This window comes from Equus quagga, chromosome 5 (genome assembly GCF_021613505.1).
Source record: "Equus quagga isolate Etosha38 chromosome 5, UCLA_HA_Equagga_1.0, whole genome shotgun sequence".
NCBI lineage: Eukaryota > Metazoa > Chordata > Mammalia > Perissodactyla > Equidae > Equus > Equus quagga.
The window spans coordinates 116,895,886-116,922,719 of record NC_060271.1 but is presented as its reverse complement, the minus strand read 5'-3'; the positions used below and the strand labels follow the sequence as shown (position 1 = coordinate 116,922,719).

Here is a 26,834-nt window from a genome sequence, read left to right as displayed (position 1 = left end):
CGAGACTGGAGCGGCCACGCCCACCAACGGCCGCGGCGTACCCTGAGTGGCCCCGCTGGCGGCACTTGGTCTGTACGTGTCGGTTGCTGTCCCCCCTTTCGTTCCGCGTACCCCGGCCTCTCGTGTGTTTGTCTGAAGTTCTTTTGTGTGGAACCCTGCGCTTCCGGTCCATCCTCCAGTGTGTCAGCCTCTTCTTTCCCCACCGCGCCCTCAGACCCCACAAAGCACGTCCAATTCTGTTCGATTAAAGTTAACTAGTATTTGTTCTGAGGGCACGAAGTACCTGGCCAGGCCTTGTGAGGCCTGTATGAGTAGACTGTGACAAGAGTCTTTTCTGACAAAAGAAAATGAAGACCTCGATCTGGGAATAATGTTAGAAGGTTTCAGGGTGAGGAAAGTGTAAACTGCGTTCCGGAGGACTTTTGAGGAAGCTGGCTGGCCTCCTTGGAAAGTGATTTTAAGTAGTAGTGTTAGATAGGATAGAGATGGTCATAGATGGATCAAGATGGGTGACTTGAACTTCACTGTTATCCTGGTGCAGCGTTTTAGGACTGTTGGTCTGGACTTTGTGAGCAGTGTAAACTGGAGGGAGAAAGTCTGGAGACTGGTTAAAAGGGCTCTTAATCTAAGCATGAGATGAGAAGGGCTGGGACTAAGGTGGTGGCAGTGGGAATAGAGAAGAAGGAACAAATTAGACAATAAGAAATCGACAGAATTTAGTAAGAGATTGGATTCAGGGGATGGAAGGGAGAGGAGAAATTCTCCAAACTGTGAACAGATTGATTCTTTTACAACAGAAAACTAATCACGGCTTTCTCCTGCTCTTCAGATAATCCAAATTCCTTACCGCAGTTTACCAGACCCGTCATGCTTAAACTGATTTTAGCATGTCTTTTCCACTTTCTCCCCATTTCCCCTACAACTCAAGCCTTCAGCAAGACTTCTTTGGGTTCCTCAAAAGCCATGCTTTCTGTTCCTGTCCTTTCACCCATGGAACACACACCTCCACACCTACCCACTTTTATCATCACTTCCTCCAGGAAGTCTTCTGTAATATCCCTACACTAGTGTGTGGCCCCACTTGTCTTTCCTGATAGACTGTAAGTCTATATGAAGGCAGAAACTCCATCAAACTTACCATTGAATACCCCAGCATCCCTAGCACAATTCTCATCTGAGCTCATTTGTATTTAAATATTTGTTGAATGAATGAATAACACCAAGGATTTGACCCTGAATGACAAAAATTGGTGGAGCCATTAAGAATGGTGTGGTGTGGGTGTGTGTGCTAGTTTTGGGAGAAAGTGGTGGGTTCAGTTTAAGGTGACAAATAGATATACAAACATTGAAAATATTGGCTTAAATTTAGGCTGTGAGGCCTGCAGGTCATCATGAACCTGGATGAGACCTCTGACAAAGGCCATGTAAAGGGAACACGAAACTACTCAGCCTCCTTTTTTTTCCCCCTTAAGAATGGAATATGGCATTGTGGAAAAAGTGTAAATTTTGATATATATTACCTATGTGGTCTTTCACAAGTTACTTATTCTCTCTAGGGCTCAGTTCCTCATCTGTAAAACAGACATAAAATATCTAGTTTTCCAGATTGCTTTAAGGATAAGAGGAGTAGAATATAAAGTGCCAAGTTTGCATAAATGTTGCATTATTGTTCAATGACAAGACTACCATTTATTAAGTCTGCATATACACATGCTAAATATGGGATGGAAATAACGTTATTACATTCACAAAAACTAGGAGATGGTCTGAAACAAAATGGGAGCAAAATAGACAAGGAAAAAAGTGGAAAAGGAAGTATGACTCAAGGAACAAATGCACTGGGAGAACAGTGGTGTCTCAGAGACGGGAAATGGAGATACCAAGGAGGCTCATGGAAAGAGGTGAGGAAGAGACAAAGAATATGAGGATTATCCTCTCCCTACTCTGTTCCCATTTCCCCTAAACCACTATAGTACAATTCCAGGGACACAAAGTTTTCATGCTTTGGTAGGGAGCAAAAAATTTAACTGTAAAACCCCTCAAAACATGATATTCACAGATTGCTGTTCTTGAGCTTGTCTTTAAATTGTGAGCTTCAAAAATCTGACTAATTGAACATGGTAACAGAAGCAGCTCCTGAAAATATACCTTAGGGTCTGGCCTGACTGGAAAAAGGGTCTCTAAAATATATGGCAAGTTCATTCAACAACAAGGGATGAAGGCATGCATTGTTTGTTGTGGATAGAAAACAGCTAATTCTAAGCTTTTGGCAATTTCTACACATTCACAATTATATATCCCAGTATCACATTTGTTTTATTTTAAAGATTTTGTTTTTCCTCTTTTCTCCCCAAAGGTCCCCAGTACATAGTTGTATATTTTTAGTTGTGGGTCCTTCTAGTTGTGGCATGTGAGATGCCACCTCAGCACGGCTCAATGAGTGGTGCCATGTCTCGGCCCAGGATCCAAACCGGCGAAACCCTGGGCCGTCTAAGCGGAGCGCGTGAACTTAACCACTCGGCCCTGGGGCTGGCCCCTGTTTTATTTTAAAATAATCATTAGATTGCTTATATTTTCTTGCTTTTTAAATTAGTCAAACATTGAAGATAAACTGACAAATACTAGTCATTTTAAAAACCCTTTTTGTCTGTTTCTATTAGCCTCTTAGCCTCTTTCCAGTTAGCTCTCATGAGAAAAAAAAAGAAGGTGGCTTAAGCCAGCGTTTTTCAAACATGAGAAATTGTGAACCCCTGAGACATATTTCTGCAGATCCCAAGGGATTCCAGGGACCTAGGTGGGGCAACATTGTCTTAAAAGTTGAATGCTAACTTCAGAGTATAATGTGACACCAGTTCAATTGTAAATTTAAACATAAACTCAGTATCACTCAAAAATATAAAGTGTTAATCCAGATGATCCAAAATATGCTAATATGCTTATATTATGAAACTTAAAGCATAAAGTTTTAAGATTCTCACGGAAGACTCACAGCGCTTTGGAAATACAAGACCCCTAGAGGGTAACAGACCACAGATTGAGAAACCTGACTTGCATATGGAAGATGTTAAGTAGGATAGAATGAGAAAAGGGTGAGAAGTTGGGAAGTAGGTCCTCCAAGTCTCCTCCCCCTCCCAGGCTTTTCCTGGGGTTCCTAATTCTGTTTTTGACCCTTCACATACTTCCTTCATATCCTGTTTCTGATGACATTATACTATTCATAAAATATTATCTTTGGAAGCTCAGCAGTTTTGATACTATATTTCTTCCTGTGTGTGATTAAAAGTGAAAGATTGGTCTAGGAAGGAAGAAAAAAACTTGCGGGCAAGATTTAGGACTAAGAAAGAAGGAATACAGGTATTTCGAAGTTACTAGAAAAGAGAGCGGAAAGAGTCCATTTATGAGGTTCTGGGCTAGCACATACTCTTCTTTGTATTCATGTGTTTTAAAGCGTACCCAGTAAATGAAACTTCTTTTAAGGTCAGAGAAATGTTATATTTTACAGTTGCAGTTTTATATTTCTAGACGGTAAGACATATTCAAACAGTCTGCCTTTACACAGGGAAATCACCAGAATGGGCCCTCTACACATGCATAAAGGAAGTACTCACCTTTATCCTAAAGAAAGTCATGAAATGACCATTAACCAAAAGTCAGATGTTTCAGACTGAGATGCTGGGGTTAATTTATTTATTAGTAATATAAATTGTGTCTTTTGCAGGACTGTGCCCTTGCAGGGAGAGAGAGATCATTTTTTTCCCCTAAATAAGAGTATAGATTGGAATGTCTCTTAAAATCTTTATTTGTTCTTAGGAGACCTATGTGTGTTTTTATCCAGGTGTTTACTCACAGGTGATCACAAAACTGGAGCCACCCTGAGGAGTGTGTCAATTTTATCTCCACACCTCACACAAGAGGACAGACTGGCCTGAACCACTGGTATCTCACAAAGTGGTGTTATGCACAGCCAGATTCTCCAAAGTCTGGAGTGTCAGTGATTCCTGGGATTGCATCAACCAGGCCAAGGTGGAGGTGAGTATTTCCTCCTCGCCTCAATACCTCAATCGGACCTTCTAGGGTGGCAATAAGCAGGCCTTGAACTGGAAAAGAAAGATTCTCTTTGGACTCATGCCTGTTGCTGGCATTAGGATTTCAAGATATGGCACAGACTAGAGATTCCTGTTGGGGGAAGTGGTCAGACTAAGCTGGCTCTACATTATCAGAAATCTGAAGAATAGCTACTTCTAGTAGCAGTCGTGGGCTGCTCTTTGTTTTTAATGTCTGTTCCTCTATGTCTTGTTGAATAGCCTGGACTGAGCTGAGCTTTGAGGAATAAAGTGAGGAGATCTATGTCCACTGGGATGGGGCTACATGGAGAGCCTGAAGGAGGTGGTGGCAAAGTTCAAGAGCAGCAATGGTTTGAAAGAAGGACAGTTGGCAAAAGCAATAGAAATTTCCAAAGATACTCTGTGGCACATTTAACCATTCCTTAGGGATTCCTCAAAATCCTTTAGTAACAGAACTCCTTTGCCATATTGGCTGCTGAGACCTGAGAACACCCAAATTGAGTCCGACGGATTGGCCCAGGAGAACCATAGTGTTGCTTAGGAGAGTTCTGCTTCTTCTTGTAGTCATGAGGAGAGCAAAAGTTCCTGAGGGTCACATCCAGGGTAACAAATGGCCTCACTTTGTAACCACTTGGCTCTCCAATTTGCTAGGGACTAGAGAACAAACAGCAGTAGTGGGAAACCTGCCATCTGGAATCCTGCTACTCTGTCCACCAAAATGGCTTTGTCTCCACTGGAAGATTGTTCTACCTACTCCTCTCAAATGGCTCTTTCCTCAGCTTTGATAGCTTCCTCACATGTATGTTTAGCTCAGTACTCAGCCAAAATCTTGAGAGGATCCTTCTGCAGAGTGCCATAGTTCTCTCTCTATGTAGCTCCACCCTTTCTGGTGCTCTGCCCCGAAGACGTTAGTCACCTTGGCCTCCCTCACCTCCAAACTCTGTCTTCTCAATGCAGTGAGATTGTCAGGCTGTGTTTGGATTTTCTCTTTCTACAAAGTGGCCTGGAAACTCTTTCTAGGCAGTAAGCTGGGGTACTCATAGGATTCACTTAATTTTTTTTCTCTTCTCTCAGGGACCACTATCTTGCACTGCCTGTTATCCAATGTCTGAAAACTATTGCTCATATATTTTGTCTCATTTTCTAGAGGATTAAGGCAGGAGGGTAAAGTTGGTCCATCTTATACCATCATGGCCAGAAGTGGAAGTTTTCCCAGGAAGTTTTATAAATTGTCATTTATAAGTAAGTCTTTCACTGAGATTGTGTGTTTTTTTAATTCCTTACTTGTTTCTGGTATAGCAAAATGTATTTTGTCCTCAGTCTCTACCAGTTTTACTGTTGTTTCATAGGTAATCTGTTTTTTCTCCTATCACTTGTAGCTTTCACAATTTTCTCTTTATCCTTAATGTTGTACAAATATCCTTATGGCATGCCTCAATATGTGTTTCTTTTATTAGTACTGAAAGCTTATTTTTAAAACTTCAGGACTGGGGCTGGCCCTGTGGCCGAGTGGTTAAGTTCACATGCTCTGCTGCAGGCAGCCCAGTGTTTCATTGGTTCGAGTCCTGGGTGCGGACATGGCACTGCTCATCAAACCACGCTGAGGCAGCATCCCACATGCCACAACTAGAAGGACCCACAACGAAGAATATACAACTATGTACCAGGGGACTTTGGGGAGAAAAAGGAAAAAAATAAAATCTTGAAAAAAAAAAACTTCAGGACTAATGTCTTTCATCAGTACTTAAAAATTCTTATCTTTTATGTTTTTTAACATTGTTTCTCCATCATTTTCTTTATTTTCTCCTAGAACTCTCATTATACACATTGGGACTCTCAATCTATCCTCCTTCTTTCTTAACTATATATATCCTTGTGTCTCTGTATTGCATTCTGGGTGAATTAATTTATTCTTTCTTCAATTATACTCAGGTTAGAGCTCCTACTAACTTTTTATTTTCACCATTTTGTTTCTCTTAGTCCCAAACAAATCAGGCAAGGAGTTCCTTTGCTTGTTTTTGGAGAGGGCTTTTCCCAAGCTCGCTCCAATAATAAACAAGTATCCTTATCAGATTCTCTCTCTAGTTTTCTCATTTATTCTCTTAAGAAGGTTCTTCCTGGTAAATCTCTTCTCTTCTCTCCCAGATGAAAGAAACTTTGTAAAAACAAAGATTAAATTTCAAACTGAAAAGCCACAGGTAGGGTGAACAGAAGAAAATTAATGCCTATATTGGAAATCTTCAACTCTTACTACTAAAATGTGAGGCATATGTCACAAAACTTTTATGGTCCATTTCCTATCTTCTGAAACTGGAGAGTCAGAGAAAAGGAAAGTTCTTCTCTGGATTGTTCTTTCCTCCCTTAACTGCTAGTTGAATTCTTATTCATCCTTTAAAACCCAGTTCAACAGACATCAGCCTTGTTCTCTGGGAAACCTTATGTATTAGTTTACTATGAGTGCTGTAACAAATTACCACAAATGGTGCCTTAATACACCGGATTTATTCCCTTACAGTTCTGGAGGCCAGATGTCCGAAGTCAGTTTCACTAGTCTAAAGTTAAGGTGTCAGCAGTGCTGGTACCTTCTGGGGGATCTAGGGAAGAATCATTTTCTTCTCTTTTCTGGCTTCTGGAGGCTGCCTGCATTCCTTGGCATCACTCCAACCTCTTTCTTCCATGGCATTTACATATTTTTCTGTGGTATTTATTTTTTTTTTCGGCTTTTTCTCCCCAAATCCCCCCAGTACATAGCTGTATGCTTTTAGTTGTGGCATGTGGGACCCACCTCAGCATGGCCTGATGAGTTGTGCCATGTCTGCACCTAAGATCCGAACCAGCGAAACCCTGTGCCACCAAAGCAGAGCACGCAAACTTAACCACTCGGCCACGGGGCCGGCCCTGCTGTGGTATTTATTATATTTATTTTTCTTCTGTAGTCAAATCTCCCTCTGCCTCCCTCTTTTATGGGCACTTGTGATTACATTTACGGTCTATCCTGATAATCCAGGATAATCTCCCCATCTCAAAACCTTAATTTAATCACATCTGCAAAATCCCTCTTGCCAAATGAGCTGATATTCACAAATTCCAGGGATGAGGATGTGGATATCTTTGGGGGGCATTGTCCAGCCTACCACCTCTTCCCGGGTATCTTTCTTACTCAGTCTATGGAACTTTACACACACTTCTGTTGTTGCTCTTGTTAAGTATTATAACTTTTTTGTTTACACAGATATCTTCCTAAATAAATGTGAGCTCTTTGAGGACAGGAACTTTGTCTTATTAATATGTTACCCTACTGCCTGACGTGGAGCCTGGCACACAGTCAGACTAGATAAATATTTGCTTAATTAAGTTGAATTTTGCTCTCTGAGTCAAGCCTGGCAGTACAGGTGTGAGCTGTAAAATAATGGAGTCTTAAACTATTAGTGCTAAAAAGGATCTCCAAATCCCTTCCTTATAGTCTGGATCTGTTTTTACAGGAAATAACTTTAGATTTAGTAAAGTTGTCTTTATTAACTACAACAGAGGTAAATTAAGTATATGAAAACAAGCAGAAAAGGTCTACTTTAGAGTTTTTAGCCCAGAAAAAGCTATGGAATGACCTGATCATGATTTTAAAATCACCACATCCCTATGAGATAAGACAGGTATTACTTTTATGTTAGTAAAACATAGAACAACACAAATAGTAAATGAATTTGATTTGAACATAATTGAATAAAATTGCGAGAATCAAATAATGTCAGGTGAATTCTTTGTTTATAATTTATTTTTCCCTTTTCTCCCCAAAGCCCCTCAGTACATAGTTGTGTATTTTTAGTTGTGGCATGTAGGACGCTGCCTCAGCATGGCCTGATGAGCAGTGCCATGTCCGTGCCCAGGATTCGAACTGGTGAAACCCTGGGCTGCCAAAGCAGAGCATGCAAACTTAACCATTCGGCCACAGGGCCGGCCCCTCAGGTGAATTCTTTTTTTTTTTTTTGAGGAAGATTAGCCCTGAGCTAACATCCGCTGCCAATCGTCCTCTTTTTGCTGAGGAAGACTGGCCCTCAGCTAACATCCATGCCCATCTTCCTCCACTTTATATGTGGGATGCCTACCACAGCATGGCTTGCTGAGCAGTGCCATGTTCAAACCCGGGATCTGAACTGGCGAACCCTAGGCTGCCGAAGCGGAACATGCACACTTAACTGCTGCACCACTGGGCCAGCCCCTGAATTCTTAATTTAGATGAGCTCTTTGGTTTTTTATTCCCCAGTCCCTCTATTTAACTATTATGTTTGTCTTAGAAGTTGACTCCATTTCTTATGACATGACAAAGGTATAGAACTAAATAATGTTTCCATTTCATAACATAAATAATGAAGCTCAGAGGCCTAAGTTATGAGGCAATGTCCCAAGGAATCATCCCTAGACAGGGATAAGGTGTGAGCTAGGGTAATGGTTACCATCCTTCAGCCTAATGACAGGCCAGGCTACCTGCATCAGAATCACCTGGGAAGATTCTTAGACATATAGTACCAAAGTCCTCCCCCACCCCTAGATCCAGATTCAGTTGATCCAGGGAGGGTCCTGGGAATGTGTATGTTTTAAAGTACCTCAGATAATTCACAATTATCAAGAAATCTAGGTTTCTCTTGGGGCTAGCCCAGTGGCCTAGTGGTTACGTTTGGCATACTCCATTTCAGTGGCCCAGGTTTAGTTCCCGGGCACGGACCTACTCCACTTGTCAGTGGCCATGCGAGGGCAGTAACCCACATACAAAATAGAGCAAGATTGCCAACAGATGTTAGCTCAGGGTGAATCTTCCTTAGCAGAAAAAAAAAAAAGAAAAGAAAAGAAATCTAGGTTTCTCTTAGTTTGAGGTCCTACAGAAATGTAAATGCCTAGCTTGAGGTAAGGGAGCATTTTTGTCCCTTTGATTTTTTTTTTAAAAAGCCTCTTTTGGAAGAAAGGATTTACATCACATCCTTAGAAGAATTATCAGATTGGAGGTATGACTGGTGAGTTTCACATTGACGAAGAAAAGCTTAGAGCAGAAACCCAGTACATTTTCCAATTTCCTGAAAGATTCTGGACAGTTTTATTGAGGTATGATTTTTACACCATAAGATTCAGTCACTTGGAATTCAGTGATTTTTAGTAAATTTATAGAGTTGGGCAACCAGCACATCACAATGCAAGCTATAGTCCACTTGGGAGATGAGGTCAGCAGGTCACTTGTGAAGCTTAGAATTAGGCAAGTAGATATGGGTAGTCTCAACACATTACCTTTCTTTATTCTACAATTATGTAATAAATTGTTCTCTGTTAAATGTCTGTTTTTTGAATAAAATATATGTACATATAGCACAACGTTCAAAAGGCATAAATGGGTATATAAGAAGTCCCAACCTGTCACCCAGCCATCTGGTTTCTACTCCAGATAAATTGGTTCTTGAGGTGAATTACTGACCTGCGATGGAAATCTTTAGGCAAATTAAGTTTGAAATGACAGTGGAGCATCCAATATAATCTTGGAGTTTGGGCAAGAAGTAAGTGCTAGAGATAAATATATCATTCAGATGATATATTGGAAGCTCATCAATGCATATATTTTCTAAAGGATGGTGTAGAGAGACCAAAGAATATAACTTTGGGCACATTCATGGGCACACTAATAGTTAGGAAGGAAGAATAGAAAGTAAAGATACAGGAGAAAAAATTAGGCTAAGGAGTTGAGAGAGAAATGAAATAAATCACTATTATAAAAGTAAGAGAGGAGTTTTAAGAACATGCTGTTCAGTGGTCCCAAATGCTAAAAAGGTCATAGAGAATGAGTTTGTAATAAACTGAGATTAAGGCTTCAGTAAAGATAGAGATAGGATGGGATTCACATTGTAGGAGATAAGCAGGACAATGGGATTTTCCTAATATATAAAGAGCTCTTACAAGCCAATAAGAAAAACATGATGAGCCCAGTAAGAAAATACACAAAGAACATGAACAGGCAAGAAACTAAAGAGAAAATGCAATTGGTCAATAAACATATGAAAACAATGGTGCTGGAACAACTGGACATCCATATGCAAAAAAAACAAATCCAGACACAGATCTTACACCCTTCACAAAAATTAACTCAAAATGGATCATAGACTTGAACGTAAAATGAAAACTATAAAATTCCTAGAAGATAACATAGTAGAAAACATAGATGACCTTGGGTATGGTGATGCCTTTTTAGATACAACACCAAAGACACAATCCATAAAAAAAATAATTGATATGCTGGACTTCAGTAAAATTAAAAACTTCTGCTCTGCTAAAGACAATGTCAAGAGAATTAGAAGACATGCCACAAACTGCAAGAAAATATTAGCAAAAGACACATATGATAAAGGACTGTTATCCAAAATATACAAAGACTCTTAAAACTTAACAATAAGAAAATAACCTGGTTAAAGAAAGGGTCAAAGACCTAACAGACACCTCACCAAAGAAGATATACAGACGGCAAGTAATATATGAAAAGATCCTCCTCATCAAATGTCATCAGGGAAATGAAGAAGAGATAGCACTATACACCTATTAGAATGACTAAAATCCAGAACACCAATAACACCACAAATGCTGGTGAGGATGTGGAGCAACATGAACTCTCATACATTGCTGGTGGGAAGGCAAAACAGTAGAACAACTTTGGAAGACAGTTTGGTGGTTTCTTATAAATCTAAACATACTCAACTTATGATCCAGAAATTGCACTCCTTGGTATTTCCCCAAAAGAGTTAAAAAGTTATGTCCATGGGGCTGGCCTGGTGGTATAGTGGTTAAGTTGGCATGTTCTGCTTTGGCAGCCCAGGGTTCGCAGGTTCGTATCTCATCACAGACCTACACACGACTGGTCAAGCCATGCTGTGGTGGCGTCCCACATACAAAATAGAGGAAGATCAGCACAGTTGTTAGCTCAGGGTCAATCTTCTTCACCAAAAACAAACAAACAAACAAAAACATTAAAAAAAGTTATCTCCACACAAAAGCCTGCACATGGATGTTTACAGGAGCTTTATTCATAATTGCCAAAACTTGGAAGCAACCAAGATATCCTTCAGTAGGTGAGTGGATAAATTAACTGTAGTACATCTAGACAATGGGGATATTATTCAGCACTAAAAAGAAATGATCTATCAAGCTATGAAAAGACATGGAGGAGCCTTAAATGCATCTTACTAAGCGAAAGAAGCCAGTCTGAAAAGGCTATAAACTATGATTCCAACTATACGACATTCTGGAAAAGGCAAAACTATAGAAACAATAACAAGATTAGTGGTTGCCAGGGATGGGTAGGAGAGCTCAGAAGATTCTAGGGCAATAAAAATACTCTGTATTATATAATGACAGATATACACGTGCTGTTATACGTTTGGCCAAACCCATAGAATATACAACAGCAAGAGTGAACCTTAAGGTAAATTATGGACTTTGGATGATTATGACAGGTTGATGTAGGTTCATCCTTGGTAAAAAGCATACCATTCTGGTGAATGATGTTGACAATGGGAGAGATTATGCATATGTGGGGGTAGGAGGTATACGGGAAATCTCTCTACCTTCCTCTCAATTTTGTTGTAAACCTAAAGCTGTTCTAAAAAAGTCTTAGGGGCCATCCCGGGGCCAAGTTGTTAATTCATGTGCTCTGCTTTGGCAGCTCTGGGTACAGCGATTCAGATCCTGGGCACAGACCTATGCACTGCTCATCAAGCCATGCTGTGAGGGCCAGCCCCATGGCCAAGTGGTTAAGTTCGTGTGCTCTGCTTCGGTGGCCCAGGGTTTCGCCGGTTTGGATCCTGGGCGCAGACATGGCACTGCTCATCAAGCTATACTGAGGCGGCATCCCACATGCCATAACTAGAAGGACCCCCAACTAAAAATATACAACTATGTACTAGGGGACTTTGGCGAGAAAAGAGGAAAAATAAAATCTTAAAAAAAAAACAAGCCATGCTGTAGTGGCATCCTACATAGAGGAACTAGAATGACTTGTAACTAGGATACACAACTAGGTACTAGGGCTTTGGAGAGGAAAAAAAAGACAAAGATTGGCAACAGATGTTAGCTCAGGGCCAATTTCCTCAAAAAAAAAAAAAAAGATGTTTAACTTCTTCTAACTGAATACATATATGCAAATTAAAACAGCATGATATCTTTTTTTTTCTTAATATATCACTAAAGTTGAAAAGATTGGCAATACCCAATGTTGGTAAGGATGTTAGGGGGCAAGAACCCTAACATACTCTAGGTGGTATTGTTATTTGAGACCTTTCTGAAGAGCAATTTGGCAATATCTATTCAAATTAAAATGTTCTTAGCCTTTGATTTAGCAAGCAATTCCACTTCTAAGAATGTAATCATTTTTGCAAGTAGGCAAAGATGTATGTAGTGGAATGTTCATTACAGCTTTATTTGTAATAATAAATGTTGGATACAACCCCAATGTCCACTGGTAGTTATTAAACACTGGCACATTTAGACAATGAAATATTCTACAATGGTTAAAAAATTAAAGTAGTGCTATATGTGCTGCCCTGGAAAAAAGCGAAAACAGTAAATTGAAAAAGATTATGTAGGGGCCCACCCAGTGGCGCAGTAGTTAAGTGCGCACATTGTGCTTCGGCGGCCTGGGGTTTGCCAGTTTGCATCCCTGGTGCAGACGTGGCACGGCTTGGCAAGCCATGCTGTGGTAGGCGTCCCACATAGAAAGTAGAGGATGATGGGCATGGATGTTAGCTCAGGGCCAGTCTTTCGCAAAAAGAGGAGGATTGGCAGCAGATGTTAGCTCAGGGCTAATCTTTATCAAAAAGAAAGAAAAAGAAAAACGGGAGTTTGAGGATGCCAATGGGTCCCCTATGCGCATTTGAAAAAAGAAGCTAGTTGAAAGGGAAAAGTTGATAATGCCAAGGCACAAACAGAAGAGAATGGGAAACGATAATGCTATCATCAACTGATATTTAATGAATGTTTACCATGGGCCAGGTGTTCCAATTGCTTTGGAACCCGCAGGGAGAAAAGGTTAATCCGGGAGTGGAGGAGGAACATCCTTTCTTTGAGATTGGAACAAAGTTTCTCAACCTCAGCTCCCTGAAATGATATGCTAACTTTGATGGGCTAATGCATTTTTAATAAATCTAAAATTTCATCCATAATTTTCATCCGATTTCTAAAGGAGGGTTTGAATCCTCTCTTTCAAAGGTAAAAGCATCAAGGAAGGAAGAAAGATTGATTTTTTAAATAAATATTTTGAAGTGAAAAAATGAGAGAGCTTTTGCCAAATATCCTTCCTATCAGTTGAGTAGGATTAGAGATTCCTTTTAAAGACAGTGAAATTTAGTGATTATGACATTCTCAAATTCTAATGATTGATTCATCCTCCTCCCTCTATAATACGTGTCTAATGGCAGAGTGAACTTCTATCCTTCAGGCTCTGCGTTTAGTTTTCACAGATCAATAGATTCATCCAGAATCTATCATCTTTTCTTTCTGCCTCCTCGCAATCTAAATTCTTTCCAAACATTTTTTCACGGAAGTTTTCTTTGATGTATATTACTGTTTTGGATTCTGGACTCGGCTCTTAATCAACTTTCGGTAAGTAGCTTAATACCTCTGATTCAGTTTTTTTGTATTTGTCAACTGTCATTGAGTGATAATTTCAATTTCTTATTAGGATCAAATGAGATAACATCTGTGAAAATCTCTTGCAAAGTTTTGGCAAATAGTGCTATGCAATCAATAAACGTTAACTATTAATTTTCAGTGTCAACGTGTTCAGTAATTTTTTAAAGCTTTCTGAAGAATTGGTGTCCTGCGCGCAGTCTCGCTCCCAAATAATGAAAGTGGGCTGGGCGCTCCTCTTGGATTGAGGCTACGTCTTTCGCTCCTTTTGTCTTTCAGTCGGACTAGAACCGTCATGGCGCCTTCAAGAAGAGGGGGAAGGCCTTCCTTTCGCACAGCAGAAGCATCAGGAGCACCTGGACTGCACGGAGGGGTGGACAGAGAGACGACTCAGTCGAGACCGAAAATACCGTAGACTCGGAAAGGTCTCGGCCGGACAGGCTCAAGGGGAGGAGACCCGGTTGAAGACTATCCCTGCGAGCGACCGTCTACCCGGGGCACCGCCCACCCCGGCCGCCTTGTCCAATGGAAACCCAACGGCAGTACGGCGCCGCTCATCTGTTGGTCCCGACGCCGCGAGGGCGGGGCCTGCAGTTCGGTTGCGCGGCGGAGTGCAGCTGTGAGGGAGTCTCTGTGGTCCCGGGCCCCGGAACCCGAGCTGGAGCTGCAGCGCAGGCTGCCGGGAGCGGAGTCGGGAGGTGAGCGCCGAGGGAAATGAAGGGAAGGCAGGGTTCGGCGAGAGGATGGGAGGATCGGCCTCTGCGGCCCGACGGGTCGGGGGGACCCTGGCAGGCGGGTGTCGAGGCGGCCCTGCTCACTCGGCGGCCCTGTTCACCCAGCGGCCCAGGCCCGGCCCGCCGGAGCCGACGGGCTGCCGCGGCCCCACAGTCCCTGCCTCGTCGACCTGCGCCGAGTGACGGCGGCCCGGAATTCTGCCGGCGCGGGGCCCTGGGCCCTGGCGTTCGTGCCGAACTGGGGCTGACGAGAGGCGGGGCCCGCGGCGGGGGCGGGGGCGGGGGCGGCGGCCGCGGCCCCGGAGGCCTGCGGAAGCGCAGAGTCTGGGCCGCGCCTGCTCGCGGGGGCTGCGCGCCGACTGCGCGGGGGCGTGGCCTGCGCCCTTGACGGCGCCGCGGGGCCGCCTTTGATGAGGTGGCCGCCGCTCACTCCCGGGGCCTGCCTGGCGGGCCTGCGCTCCCCTGCAGACACCCAGCAGGGCGACCTGTTGGAGTGTGCGGTTCCCTCCCTGAGCTTGCTTTACATCTGACTGGACAGTCCCGCAGGCCTCAGAGGCCCTCTTTGGACTGCTCAGGGGGAGGGCATCCCAGAGGCCTGTGGTGGCCTGCCAGCTGTTGCTACGGAGTTGAAATGCAGAGGGGCTGCACTCCAATAAATGAAAGTCTCGGAGAAAAACTTTGCTGGACAATCTACCTACATGGCTCAGAAGTGAACACGCGATGCAGCTCGGGGTGGCTGGAGGCGGCGAGGAGATTCCCTTTAGGGGCGTAAATGGCCTTTTCCATATGAGATCTCATTTAAACCTCTAAACAACCCTGGGACAAAACTCCCAGTGTTGCACAGGTTTCTTCATTAGTAGGGAAGTGCGGGGGATCTTGAGCATTGCCTTCACTTTGCCTACAGGGGAAAGACTGGGGAGGGAGAGGACAAGCACATTCCAACGGCATGTCTAGGACTGATGAAGGTTTGGCTTCTCTTGTGCCCTACTGTGGGTTCATTGTGCCCCGGGTCCAGAAGTTTCTTTTAAGCCCATTGGCTCCAGGCTTCTTGTATTAGAATTCCACTGGTATTTCCCATTGTAATCTAGCTGGAAATTTTACTTAGCTGTTCAGATTCAAGATGCATTCTATAAATATAGTTTCTCTAGAAAGTAACCTATATGAACTGTCGTACCATTTTCTTAGCTACTTTTTAGTGGAAGAAGGAAAATGATCTCTAAATCAGATTTTCTGGTAGATAACTAAGACGTGTTATCTACTACGTGGATAGTAGTTTTCCTGGCTGGTTGAAGGAAATCTCTCTATGATAGGCAAGGACCCAGAAAATAACATAGGGAAATAACATCTTTCCAGATTTTCTCTGTAGTGCTTTTTTGTCCTCTGATATTTACTAGAATGTCATCTAATCAGAATCTCCAGACTTGGTTTCGACATAGTCTAGGTTGAGGACAGAGATGAGCAGAAGGGGGCATTCCAGAGTTCTAAAAAGAAATAAGGGCTTTTCAGAAAGATTGGTTTGTTCAGAGGCTTCTTCATTCTGAACTTAGAGGAGCAAATCTACTTTCTGGGACATTTTCATTCTGGAGAGCACTTCCTTGAGCCCAGCACACACAGGTTCTAACTCCTTCACAGCCTTTGTTTTTAGAGATATGGAGTAATATTCAGTGGTTGTCCTGTGACTATCTGGACAAGTAAGTGACATTTAGCTTTTGAGAATTCTTTTCCTTCAAGTAGCTATGTCCCTGAGAAAATGTTATACTATATAGTACTTTTTCCTACATGGCAGTATGTTGAGTTATTTGTGCTTGAAATGAATGCCTTTGTTGGATCCAGTTCCCCAGAGAATGCAGCCTTTGAGCCATGTGAATGAAATGAAAGCTGAAAGTTTAAAGTCTTAGATCGTCCTTAAATTTGTGGCTCCATGGGTGTGAGCATCTCATTTAGTTTAGTCACTATTATATCTCAAGCATCTAGCCCAGTGCTTGGCCCAAATAAGTGCTTAATAAACATTTGTTGAATGACTGAATGAAAAAAAATGTTGCTAACCAATACCCATTTGCCACAGTCACATCACAGGGAAGGTGAGGTCATCAGGGATGAAGTCACTAACCGCTGCCAGTCACCTGGCCTAATAGTAGCCTCCCCTTGGACTGGCAGGCTCATTCTGTGTATAGGAGGGGTGGATAGTGAATGCCAACGTTAATTCTAGCAGAATAAATCAGCCGAGGGTTTCAGCTGAATAAATTGGCTGAGAGTGCTAAAGGTCCAGCCTTAAGGCTGGTTCAGTGGAACATTTTGGTATTTGCCATCATCTGTTCTGAATAGTGCCCATGTAGCTTAGTTCTTGAGCACAATGCAAATAGGGGTAGGTGAGGATTCACAGGGAAGGCTATGGGGTGAGTTAGTGCTGAGAAGGAATGGAGCCTCTGATTTCACTTCAATTTGGACCTTACTAAGGGGAGTTATACTGCCGTAAATCTTGTGTTTGCCACTTCTGGGTGGGTCATCTTCAACCAAGATAGCTCTCCTCTAGACTACGAGAGTAGTTAATGTTTCATTGTTCAGACAGGACTAATTCTGGTTTTGGATTTAAAGGAAACAAGGGAGGTATATGTTTTATTTTATTTTTAACCCCAGATGAAGTTATTAGGGGATTAAATCTTTATACATCTATCTTAACTCTCTCTGCCTTCTCCCTCCGTCCTTGCCCCAACCAATGTAGGCCTGAGTGTTTGTTCCAGCATGTCGGAGGGGGAGTCTCAGACAGTACTCAGCAGTGGCTCAGACCCAAAGGTAGAATCCTCATCCTCAGCTCCTGGCCTGACGTCAGTGTCACCTCCTGTGACCTCCACCACCTCAAATGCTTCCCCAGAGGAAGAAGAAGAAAGTGAGGATGAGTCTGAGATCTTGGAAGAGTCACCCTGTGGGCGCTGGCAGAAGAGGCGAGAAGAGGTAAGGTGGTGGCAGTATTACTTTTGAAAGAGTGAATTCTAAGAAGTGAGAAGTGGAGAGGCAAAGTCTCAAAAGGGCAGAGGCTGGCCCCGTGGCAAAGTGGTTAACTTCGTGCGCTCCACTTCGGTGACCCAGGGTTTCACTCATTTGGATCCTTGGGCGCGGACATGGCACCGCTCATCAAGTCATGCTGAGGCGGCATCCCACATGCCACAACTAGAAGGACCCACAACTAAAAATATACAACCATGTACCAGGGGGCTTTGGGGAGAAAAAGGAAAAATAAAATCTTAAAAAAAAAAAAAGTCTCAAAAAGGCAGATCAAACTTCAACAGGTTGGAGCCTATGAGAAGATGATCGTATAGAGTATTAAAATGGAGGGTTCATGAGGTAACTTTAATTCCCTTTCATTTGAATTTCTTCTCAGGTGAATCAACGGAATGTACCAGGCATTGACAGTGCATACCTGGCCATGGATACAGAGGAGGGTGTAGAGGTCGTGTGGAACGAGGTCCAGTTCTCTGAGCGCAAGAACTACAAGTTGCAGGAAGTAAGTAATGGTGAAAGGATGCAGCCTGTGGGGTGTTAAAGAGGAATTGGTGTTGGGAAGCTGACTGTGAGGAGAGTTTCTTGGGTTAAGTTATTTCTTGGGAGGGATAGGGAATGGTTTTTGGGATTACAGTGCTTTCTGAACTCTGTTATCACACTGTCTCCCCTGTTCCCAGGAAAAGGTCCGTGCTGTGTTTGATAATCTGATTCAGTTGGAACATCTCAACATTGTTAAGTTTCACAAGTATTGGGCTGATGTTAAAGAGAACAAGGCCAGGGTAAGAACTTTTTCTTGAGCTTACTGCAGAGAGACTAGCTGCGTTTATTGTTTCTTTTACAGTCAGAAATTAAAACAAGGTAGTTTTGAAAGAAAACTGGAATCAGCTGCTGTGGAGATGAGAGTACGGCTTTGACCTATGCCTTTTGTCTGGTTATAGTCAGGGCAGAAATGAATGAACTTTCGTTTCCTTCTTTCTATAGCTTGTGTTGCTCAGTAGTTTTCATTGTCCTGTCAAAGCTAAGGAAGTGAAGCTAAGAACAAAAGGAGAGAAACTTTAAAAAAAAAACCCAGGCTTCCAAATTTAATATATATCTGCTGTATAGGTCACTAGGAAAAGGATCATTTCTACTGTAAGGCCTTATTTGTGTGCTTTGCCTCTCCAGGTCATTTTTATCACAGAATACATGTCATCTGGGAGTCTTAAGCAATTTCTGAAGAAGACCAAAAAGAACCACAAGACTATGAATGAAAAGGTATGGAGGGAGAGCAGACAAAGCTTTAGGCTAGTTTAGGGGTTTTAAAAGATTATGTTAATTACGAAGCTGGTCAGGAAGGGATGGGGGGAAGTGTTTGGAAGGTTAAGAGAGGAAATTACTCCTGACTGTTGGATCAAACTCTGTTCCAGGCTTGGAAGCGCTGGTGCACACAAATCCTCTCTGCCCTAAGGTAAGTAGGATCTGGTTAGTGTCTTGCCCATATTTATTCCTGATTTAGTTCCTCCAAGCAGATTTCAGGGCACTACTCTCTTATTCTTTTCTGCCTCTCCCACTTTCTTTGAGTCATGTTCTGTCAAGTTTAGGCCCCTATGGGTCTATTAAAGGGTCATCCTAATGCCCTAACCACGACACTGTCTCCCACCTCTTTCTCCTAGTGCTTATCCAGTTATTTAACTCATCAGGCATAATGGAGATTCAGAGTGTGGGGATTATCTTTGTGGTGACCAGCAGGAGACCAGGCCCTTGTTCCTCTTAACCCTTGGGTTCCCCCTGCCCTAATTTCCCAGTGGCCCCTCTAACAGCCCAGTGCCCCCACAGCTACCTGCACTCCTGTGACCCCCCCATCATCCATGGGAACCTGACCTGTGACACCATCTTCATCCAGCACAACGGACTCATCAAGATTGGCTCTGGTGAGGGGAGGGAGAGGTTCTGGGCAGGGGAGCCTCGGGAATTTGGGAACTATGGGGGTAAGATGAAAGGAATGGGGGAGAGCAGAGCAAAATTCTGAGGTATGGGCTGGTGATAAGAGGAAGGACCTTGCTAGGCATAATTCATAGGGAGAGGCCAGTTAATTAGTGGAGAGGGGGTATGGTCTAATCTTGCACCTTTTCGAAGAGAAATGGGTTAATACAGAGATCTTGATAGTAGGTTGGGAAAGGGCAAGAGATGGGTGTAAGGTCTGACTTGAGCCCCTGGGGCAGACCCTACCAAAGGAGGTTCCAGGCTGTGCCTGCTGTGAGTGCTTTCATTTGCTGTGTATCTGTGTGCAGTGTATAACATTTCTGTGTGTTGTGTCTGTGTGTTTGTGTGTCCATTTGTCTGGGGCTTGGCTGCTCCATGGCTCACAACTTTTCTCTGTTTTCCTCCCTCCCGCTTACGGGCTGCTCTGTTCCCAACAGTCTTTCATAGGATTTTTGCTAATGGTGAGAGCTCCCTCTGCCCCACTTGGGGCTCTGTTTGTGCTCCCTCCGCTCTCCTTTGCGGCTGCCCAGTGCATGCAGTCGTGGGAGCAAGCTCTGTTCCTTTACCCGCCCTGCCTAATTATGCCTGCTTGGCCTCTGCCCCACCAGCCCTCCACCTGCTTGCCTTTCCATAACCTGCTTGTTCCGTGTGGATTCTGCCTGGCTGGCCACTTATGTCCTGGATTCTTATTCCCCCTCATCATCAGGCTGGTTCTCTAATTGTGCTCCCAGACTCTCTGTGACTTGTAGTCATTGTTTATGATCTGAGTGAGTCCAAACTGGGCCCTGCCCTGGTTCCTCGTTCAGTTCTGTGGCAGGCAATGTTGAGGAATAAGGTTAGAGCAGGGGTCTCAAAATTTTCGTGGATTGAAAGTGAAAGTGATTCAAGGGTATTGGTTCAATTTTGGGCTATTTTTGAGTTTCAGTCAGCACAAATGGGTAAGAAGGGGGCTAGCTACTTGGGTGTATATTGTTAATCCTTCTAATCCATCTTTATCCAAGTTTCTGAGCTCTCTAATTATTCCACGTTAGGAAGGGCTGCCTGTGTTTTTAATGCTATTTGCAGGGTGGATGGAAGGACTAGATCAAACATTTTCCTGTGATCAGGGATTAAATGTACCTGGGCTTTGGGGAAGTTGAACAGGTCACAAGTGAAAGTTTTTCCTTAGACTGTGTTCCTTGACTAACCCAAAGCCTGCATGTACCTGTTAGTTTAGTGTGGAGCTTTTGTTGCTGCTGAGTTTGGGACCTTAGATGAGAAGTGGTAGACCTGAGAAAGGGGAGGTAGGTGGTCTTCCTGCTTAATCTGTAGTTCATGATGGGAAAGGGATAGGTTTGAGTCTTTTGAGGGTTAGAGACTTCAGGAGAGAATTGGGCTTTTGGGGGCCTCTCTTTGGAGTGAGACTATGCTTTGTTGATGGTGGTCAGATTGTGGGTATCTCCCCTACTCCCAGTGGCTCCTGACACTATCAACAATCATGTGAAGACCTGTCGGGAAGAGCAGAAGAATCTACACTTCTTTGCACCGGAGTATGGAGGTGAGGCATCCCAGTTTCTCTGCCTGTGCCCATCCCCCAGGTTTCCCACCTTATAGCCTGAGGGACAGAGGTAACATAACTGAAACTTTCAGTCCTCTCCTGGCGTACAAAAAGCGTTTTTAAGGCATTTCTGTACTCCCTGCCCCCATCCTCTGACTCACCAAAGTCGTCTTTGTTTTCCCTAGAAGTTACTAATGTGACAACGGCAGTGGACATCTACTCCTTTGGCATGTGTGCACTGGAGGTTAGGAGACTGGGGCAGGGGTATTGAAAGGGGGAGTCAAATTAGAAGATGGAAGGGGGAAATGGAGGGAGGATGAGTAAGGTACTGGTCTTGAGGGAGTGATTGTGGGAGCCTTGAGGTTCTTAGGTCTCTACTTTTCCTTTTTATTTCCCCTCACTGCAGATGGCAGTGCTGGAGATTCAGGGCAATGGAGAGTCCTCATATGTGCCACAAGAAGCCATCAGCAGTGCCATTCAGCTTCTAGAAGACCCATTACAGAGGGTAAGAATCTTCAGGATTGCTCCCTCCTCAACAGACTTCGAAATGTCTTCAGGTTCTTCTTCCTTTCTACCTACTGGAAATATGCTCTCTTCTAAGAGCAAGAGAACATAAAGCAGAAAGGACAGGCAAAAGCAGTGAACATTTCCCTAGGTGGTGCCTACCATGTTTTTTGTATACACACACCCAGGTTTAAGATGGGTAATACTGAGGTTGAAGGGTGTGTGTTAATTTAGGCTGTCTATATGGATGTAAACTACTTTGATGGTTACCTCAAATAATTGGCATACACTCTGAGACAACCATTTTGATATTTTTAAACAAATCAATCAGCTTGAATTAATCAAATCAGTCATTTGGGGTTTTCTATTTATATAATTTTAGTTATGGTACATGCTCTGAAATAATGAGCTAAGATTTAAAGACTATAGGGTTATGAATCAAGTAGATAGATTATAGTAAGTAGAGGCTAGACAGAAAGGTCCAAATAATAAGGACAGTTTGTAACTCAGATAAGTGTAAAAGGGAGGAGAGAAAAGAAGGAAGACTAGTGGAAAGTCTTGAGGCTGGTGCGGAATAAGTTTCTAGTTCAGTGTTAGTGTGGGGTGTTCAAGTGGAAGATTAGATATATGACTTGTTGGCCTTTAAGACTGAAAAGAGGAAAGCAAGTTGTCATGGGACCTATGAGGTGGAAAAGGGAGTGGTTAGAGGAAGCTTGGGGAAATGAATTTAACACATGATTGGAGTGCACAAAGGACATTGTGGTACTGGGCTTGGGAAATAAAAAGGTGGTGAATATTACTGACACAACCGGTATATTTGGGAAGAGAGAAAGTAAATTTGGCAAGGGTTGGAGAAGATAAGCAGTGAGTGGGCTAATGAGACAGAGAGGTAGAAAATAAGGAAAAAGAAATCATGAGTTTGAATAGTAAAAAGAAGAGAAAGCTTGTAGTTGGAGAGTAGAAAAATAATTAAAACCAGAAAGACAGGGAGAGATACCTTTCATAGAATACCTTATAGTTTTCAAGGCTCTTTCAAATACCTTTAGCAATTTGTTCCCTCAACAGGTGCTGAGCACCTAGTATGTATAAAGCCTTGTGCTAAGTATAATGAGAGAGAAAGATGAACACAGTAGGGTGCTTGCTAGATGCCTGCTCCACTTCCTTGTTCCCATTTGTAGGAGTTCATTCAAAAGTGCCTGCAGTCTGAGCCTGCTTGCAGACCAACAGCCAGAGAACTTCTGTTCCACCCAGCACTGTTTGAAGTGCCCTCGCTCAAACTCCTTGCTGCCCACTGCATTGTGGGACACCAACGTAAGTCCCTTTGGCCCCCCTAGGAATTTTCTTATGGTCTGGAACCTTGTAACTATTACTGGCATGCTCTCTTTCCTCTTCTACTTCCAAAGGGATTCTTCACTTGTAGGACCCCTGTGCCTTCTGTGATATTAATCTGATTACCCCTCTGTAACTTCTCATTCCATCGTGTCCTCCAGACATGATCCCAGAAAATGCTCTGGAGGAGATCACCAAAAACATGGATACCAGTGCTGTATTGGCTGAAATCCCTGCTGGACCAGGAAGAGAACCAGTTCAGACTTTGTGAGTAACTAACTGAAAGAGTCTGAAAGGGACAGATTGGTCACTGCTACCCTGAGCGTTCTGTCAACTATCCTTTTTTTCTTTTTTTTTGAGGAAGATTAGCCCTGAGCTAACTGCTGCCAATCCTCCTTTTTTCGCTGAGGAAGACTGGCCCTGAGCTAATATCCATGCCCATCTTCCTCTCCTTTATATGTGGGACGCCTGCCACAGCATGGCTTGCCAAGTGGTGCCATGTCCGCACCCGGGATCCAAACTGGCGAACCCCGGGCCGCCGAAGCAGAATGTGCAAACTTAACTGCTGCACCACTGGGCCGGCCCCTCAACTCTCCATTTTATGGGAGTGGTTGAATCTGCTATTTTGCTTGTTTCCTTCCTTCCATCTTCTTGCTCTCTTTTCTCCTCCAGGTACTCTCAGTCACCAGCTCTGGAACTGGATAAATTCCTTGAAGATGTCAGGTGAGAGAAGAGTGAGAAGAAAGCCTTCCTTAGGAAGCAGGAGTGGGTGTCCTAAGGCATTTTCAGAGCCCATGTGACCTGTCTAATTTCCCTTTAGGAATGGGATCTACCCCCTGACAGCCTTTGGGCTGCCTCGGCCCCAGCAGCCACAGCAGGAGGAGGTGACATCACCTGTGGTGCCCCCCTCTGTCAAAACTCCAACACCTGAACCAGCTGAAGTGGAGACCCGGAAGGTGGGGCTATGTGGGTGTGGATGTCTGGTCATGGTGGGAATGAGAGAGGACATCTCAAGGCTTTGTTCTTTAGAGGAAAGAATGCATTTCTGCTACCTGGCTGTCATGTCCTGTGGGCTGGAAAGGCTTCCAGTTGTTGGGGGTTTTTTACTGACTAGTCTCTACTCTAGTAACCCTCTCTGTCCCCTCTCCCTAGGTGGTGCTGATGCAGTGCAACATTGAGTCAGTGGAGGAGGGAGTCAAACACCATGTAAGGCTCAGGGCCAGGACTGCGTAGGGCTGGGTGGCCAGAGGGTAGGGAGGAGGAGCCTGATTTTCTGATTGTCCTATTCTCCAGCTGACGCTTCTGCTGAAGCTGGAGGACAAACTGAACCGGCACCTGAGCTGTGACCTGATGCCAAGTGAGTCTCTCCTTTTCCTCAGCATGGAGAGTCTACTAGTCTTATCTATGAGGGACATACTCAGGGGTGGGGAAGGTGACAGGGCACTAACACATTGACTCACATAGAATGAATATCTTAGTCCCTAAAATTGGAGGGTGGATCTGCCAATTTTGCTTGTATCATTCTTTCCCAGCCAGGGTAACCCGACTGGGGCTATTCGCAGGGCTCTGTGCCCCTCGCTCCCATGCTGTGCTCACTCTCTCCTGTTTCTCTGTCAGATGAGAACATCCCCGAGTTGGCAGCTGAGCTGGTGCAGCTGGGCTTCATTAGTGAGGTGAGGTTTCTGTCTTCAGCTGCCCTGGCTGCCTCCATTCTTCTCTGCTCTCAGCCGGTCTCACTGAGCTCTTCTCCCCCTAGGCTGACCAGAGCCGACTGACCTCTCTGCTAGAGGAGACCCTGAATAAGTTCAATTTTGCCAGGAACAGCACCCTCAACTCAGCCGCTGTCACCGTCTCCTCTTAGAGCTCACTCGGGCCAGGCCCCTAATCTGAGCTGTGGCTGTCACTAGATGTGCCACAGCCCTCCTGCCCCTTCCCCCCAGTCAGTATTACCCTGTGAAGCCCCTTCTCTCCTTTATTATTCAGGAGGGCTTTGGGGCTCCCTGGTTCTGAGCATCACCCTACCCCTTCTCCCTCTCTTCCTCCCCTCTGCACTTTGTTTACTTGTTTTGCACAGACGTGGGCCTGGGCCTTCTCAGCAGCCGCCTTTTAGTTGGGGGCTAGTAGCTGATCTGCCGGCTCCTGCCCAGCCTGTGTGGGAAGGAAGCCCACCGGCACTGGGGGAGCCGAGTTCTACAATCCCGCTGGGGCGGACGGGGCGGGACAGGAGGGTGGTGCTGCAGTGGTGGCCCTGGGGGGCCATTCGATTCGCCTCAGTTGCTGCTGTAATAAAAGTCTACTTTTTGCTAAAAGCGTCGTGTGTGTTTGCGCCTTCCCCGCTAGGGGGCGCGGGGCGCGGAGGTTGGGCCTCCAGGTAGCAATCGGGCGGAACTGGCCTCTGGGAGAGCGAGGGAGGGGCCGGGGCCAGGTAGAGCTGCCGGCGGCGAGGCGCCCGGGGACGGGATGAGGTGCTGCCGCCTCTGCAGATTCGGTAACTTCCGGCCCCTGCGGTCTCGTTCCCCTGCGCCTACCCTCGACCCCTCCTATAGCCCCTTGTTAGCGTGGGGCGGCCGCCCGGGGCCCCGCGGTTCCTCTCCGGGCTCAGGCCTGCCCCTCCCCCCTGCTTTGCAGACGCTGCCCGGGGCCCCCGGCTGCTTATGCGCGTGGGCCTCGCATTGATCTTGGTGGGCCACCTGAACCTGCTGCTGGGGGCCGTGCTGCACGGCACCGTCCTGCGGCACGTGGCCAATCCTCGCGGCGCCGTCACCCCGGAGTACACTACCGCCAATGTCATCTCCGTGGGCTCAGGGCTGCTGGTGAGCGCCGCGGGCGGGGTGGGACGGGGCTGCAGGAGGGCGGCGCGGAGCGCAGCGCGGGCCTCAGGCTTTGTGTCTTCCAGAGTGTTTCCGTGGGACTTGTGGCCCTCTTGGCATCCAGGAACCTTCTTCGCCCACGACTGGTGAGAGGGGATTCTGGAGCTTTAATGAGTAGGCCTGGAGTCAGGGAAATGGGGGCTTGACAGCTTCATCTTTAAGTAGGAAGAGGGGCCTCAAATAGAGAAACCTCAGGAGTCTACTCAGGGGGAGAGTCAGCCACCTCTAGGCTGCTCACCCAGATCTTGTGCCCTCATCAGCACTGGGCCCTGCTGGCACTAGCTCTCCTGAACCTGCTCATGTCTGCTGCCTGCTCGCTGGGCCTCCTCCTTGCTGTGTCACTCACTGTGGCCAATGGTGGCCGCCGTCTTATTGCTGACTGTCATCCAGGACTGCTGGATCCTTTGCTACCCTTGGACCAGGGGCCAGGACAAACTGACTGCTCCTTTGACCCCACAAGAATCTATGTGAGTCCATTCTCAGCCTTTTTGCAGTCCACATAGCCTTGGTCCTGCCCTTTTAATGTGCCCCCACTTTCCACTCCTGCCCTGCTCCCTCTTAGTCCCCCACCATTCCTCTTTGCCTTTTAGGATACAGCCTTGGCTCTCTGGATCCCTTCTTTGCTCATGTCTGCAGCAGAGGCTGCTCTGTCTGGTTACTGCTGTGTGGCCGCACTCACTCTACGTGGGGTTGGGCCCTGCAAGAAGGAAGGACTACAGGGGCAGGTAAGGAAGATGAACAGGAAGGGTTCATTTAACACAGATTGGCTGTGTTGAAAAGATGCTGAACTATAATTCAGGGCCAGAGTACTAACTCCACCCTCTTCTGCAGCTGGAGGAACTGACGGAGCTTGAACTTCCTAAATTTAAAAGGCAGGAAAATGAGCAGCTACTGGATCAAAATCAAGAAATCCAGGCATCACGGAAAAGTTGGGCTTAGGACAGGTAATGGGCCATGAGGACTGTGGCCTGGGAAAAAGGTGGGGGCAGGGAACCACTCTTAGAACTGGGTCGAGTCCTTTGCTATGCTGTTTGCCCTCTGACCCAGGCTCTCCCTCCTATCAAGCAGGTGCTGACCAGAGGCTCAGTCCACAGGGGTTTTCCAACTGACCCCTAGGATGATAGAAACAATTGTAATAAAAGAACTTTTTTCTTCTACTTGATTATGATTCTTTTGGGGGGAA

General features: G+C 44.9%; 2 protein-coding genes and 1 long non-coding RNA gene across 6 annotated transcripts; all 3 read left to right on the top strand.

The window, feature by feature from the left end:
- The first annotated feature begins 12 nt into the window (after positions 1-12).
- LOC124238985 (uncharacterized) lies at positions 13-5,288 on the top strand. Its single transcript, XR_006888465.1, has 3 exons — positions 13-72; positions 3,836-4,029; positions 5,212-5,288. It is a non-coding gene; the product is annotated as an uncharacterized LOC124238985 (long non-coding RNA).
- An 8,973-nt stretch (positions 5,289-14,261) lies between these two features.
- On the top strand, positions 14,262-25,090 carry NRBP1 (nuclear receptor binding protein 1). Its single transcript, XM_046660270.1, has 18 exons — positions 14,262-14,413; positions 17,172-17,401; positions 17,829-17,951; positions 18,127-18,228; positions 18,614-18,703; positions 18,856-18,896; positions 19,265-19,359; positions 20,865-20,948; positions 21,134-21,192; positions 21,355-21,453; positions 22,631-22,763; positions 22,943-23,048; positions 23,454-23,504; positions 23,602-23,737; positions 23,934-23,987; positions 24,075-24,138; positions 24,399-24,454; positions 24,538-25,090. Exons 2-18 carry the CDS (start codon positions 17,192-17,194, stop codon positions 24,640-24,642), a joined length of 1,608 nt encoding a protein of 535 aa, XP_046516226.1. The 5' UTR covers positions 14,262-14,413; positions 17,172-17,191; the 3' UTR covers positions 24,643-25,090.
- A 111-nt stretch (positions 25,091-25,201) lies between these two features.
- KRTCAP3 (keratinocyte associated protein 3) lies at positions 25,202-26,808 on the top strand. Of its 4 annotated transcripts, none has more exons than XM_046660271.1 (7): positions 25,202-25,269; positions 25,410-25,594; positions 25,678-25,737; positions 25,912-26,118; positions 26,242-26,376; positions 26,483-26,595; positions 26,720-26,808. In XM_046660271.1, the coding sequence occupies exons 1-6, from the start codon at positions 25,242-25,244 to the stop codon at positions 26,588-26,590; spliced, it is 723 nt and encodes a 240-aa protein (XP_046516227.1). In that variant the 5' UTR covers positions 25,202-25,241; the 3' UTR covers positions 26,591-26,595; positions 26,720-26,808. The 4 variants fall into 4 exon arrangements, with proteins under 4 accessions (XP_046516227.1, XP_046516228.1, XP_046516231.1 ...); XM_046660272.1 differs by having other exon boundaries at positions 26,717-26,808; XM_046660275.1 differs by having other exon boundaries at positions 25,662-25,737; positions 26,042-26,118.
- The last annotated feature ends 26 nt before the right edge of the window (positions 26,809-26,834 follow it).

Bases quoted from the DNA above. Each gene is read 5' to 3' on its own strand.
- NRBP1 (XM_046660270.1), top strand. From the start codon at position 17,192: ATGTCGGAGGGGGAGTCTCAGACAGTACTCAGCAGTGGCTCAGACCCA. The intron at 17,952-18,126 runs GTAAGTAATGGT...CCCTGTTCCCAG, and splicing joins AGAACTACAAGTTGCAGGAA to GAAAAGGTCCGTGCTGTGTT. The intron at 24,139-24,398 runs GTGAGTCTCTCC...TTTCTCTGTCAG, and splicing joins GAGCTGTGACCTGATGCCAA to ATGAGAACATCCCCGAGTTG.
- KRTCAP3 (XM_046660271.1), top strand. From the start codon at position 25,242: ATGAGGTGCTGCCGCCTCTGCAGATTCG. The intron at 25,595-25,677 runs GTGAGCGCCGCG...TGTGTCTTCCAG, and splicing joins CCGTGGGCTCAGGGCTGCTG to AGTGTTTCCGTGGGACTTGT. The intron at 25,738-25,911 runs GTGAGAGGGGAT...TGCCCTCATCAG, and splicing joins ACCTTCTTCGCCCACGACTG to CACTGGGCCCTGCTGGCACT.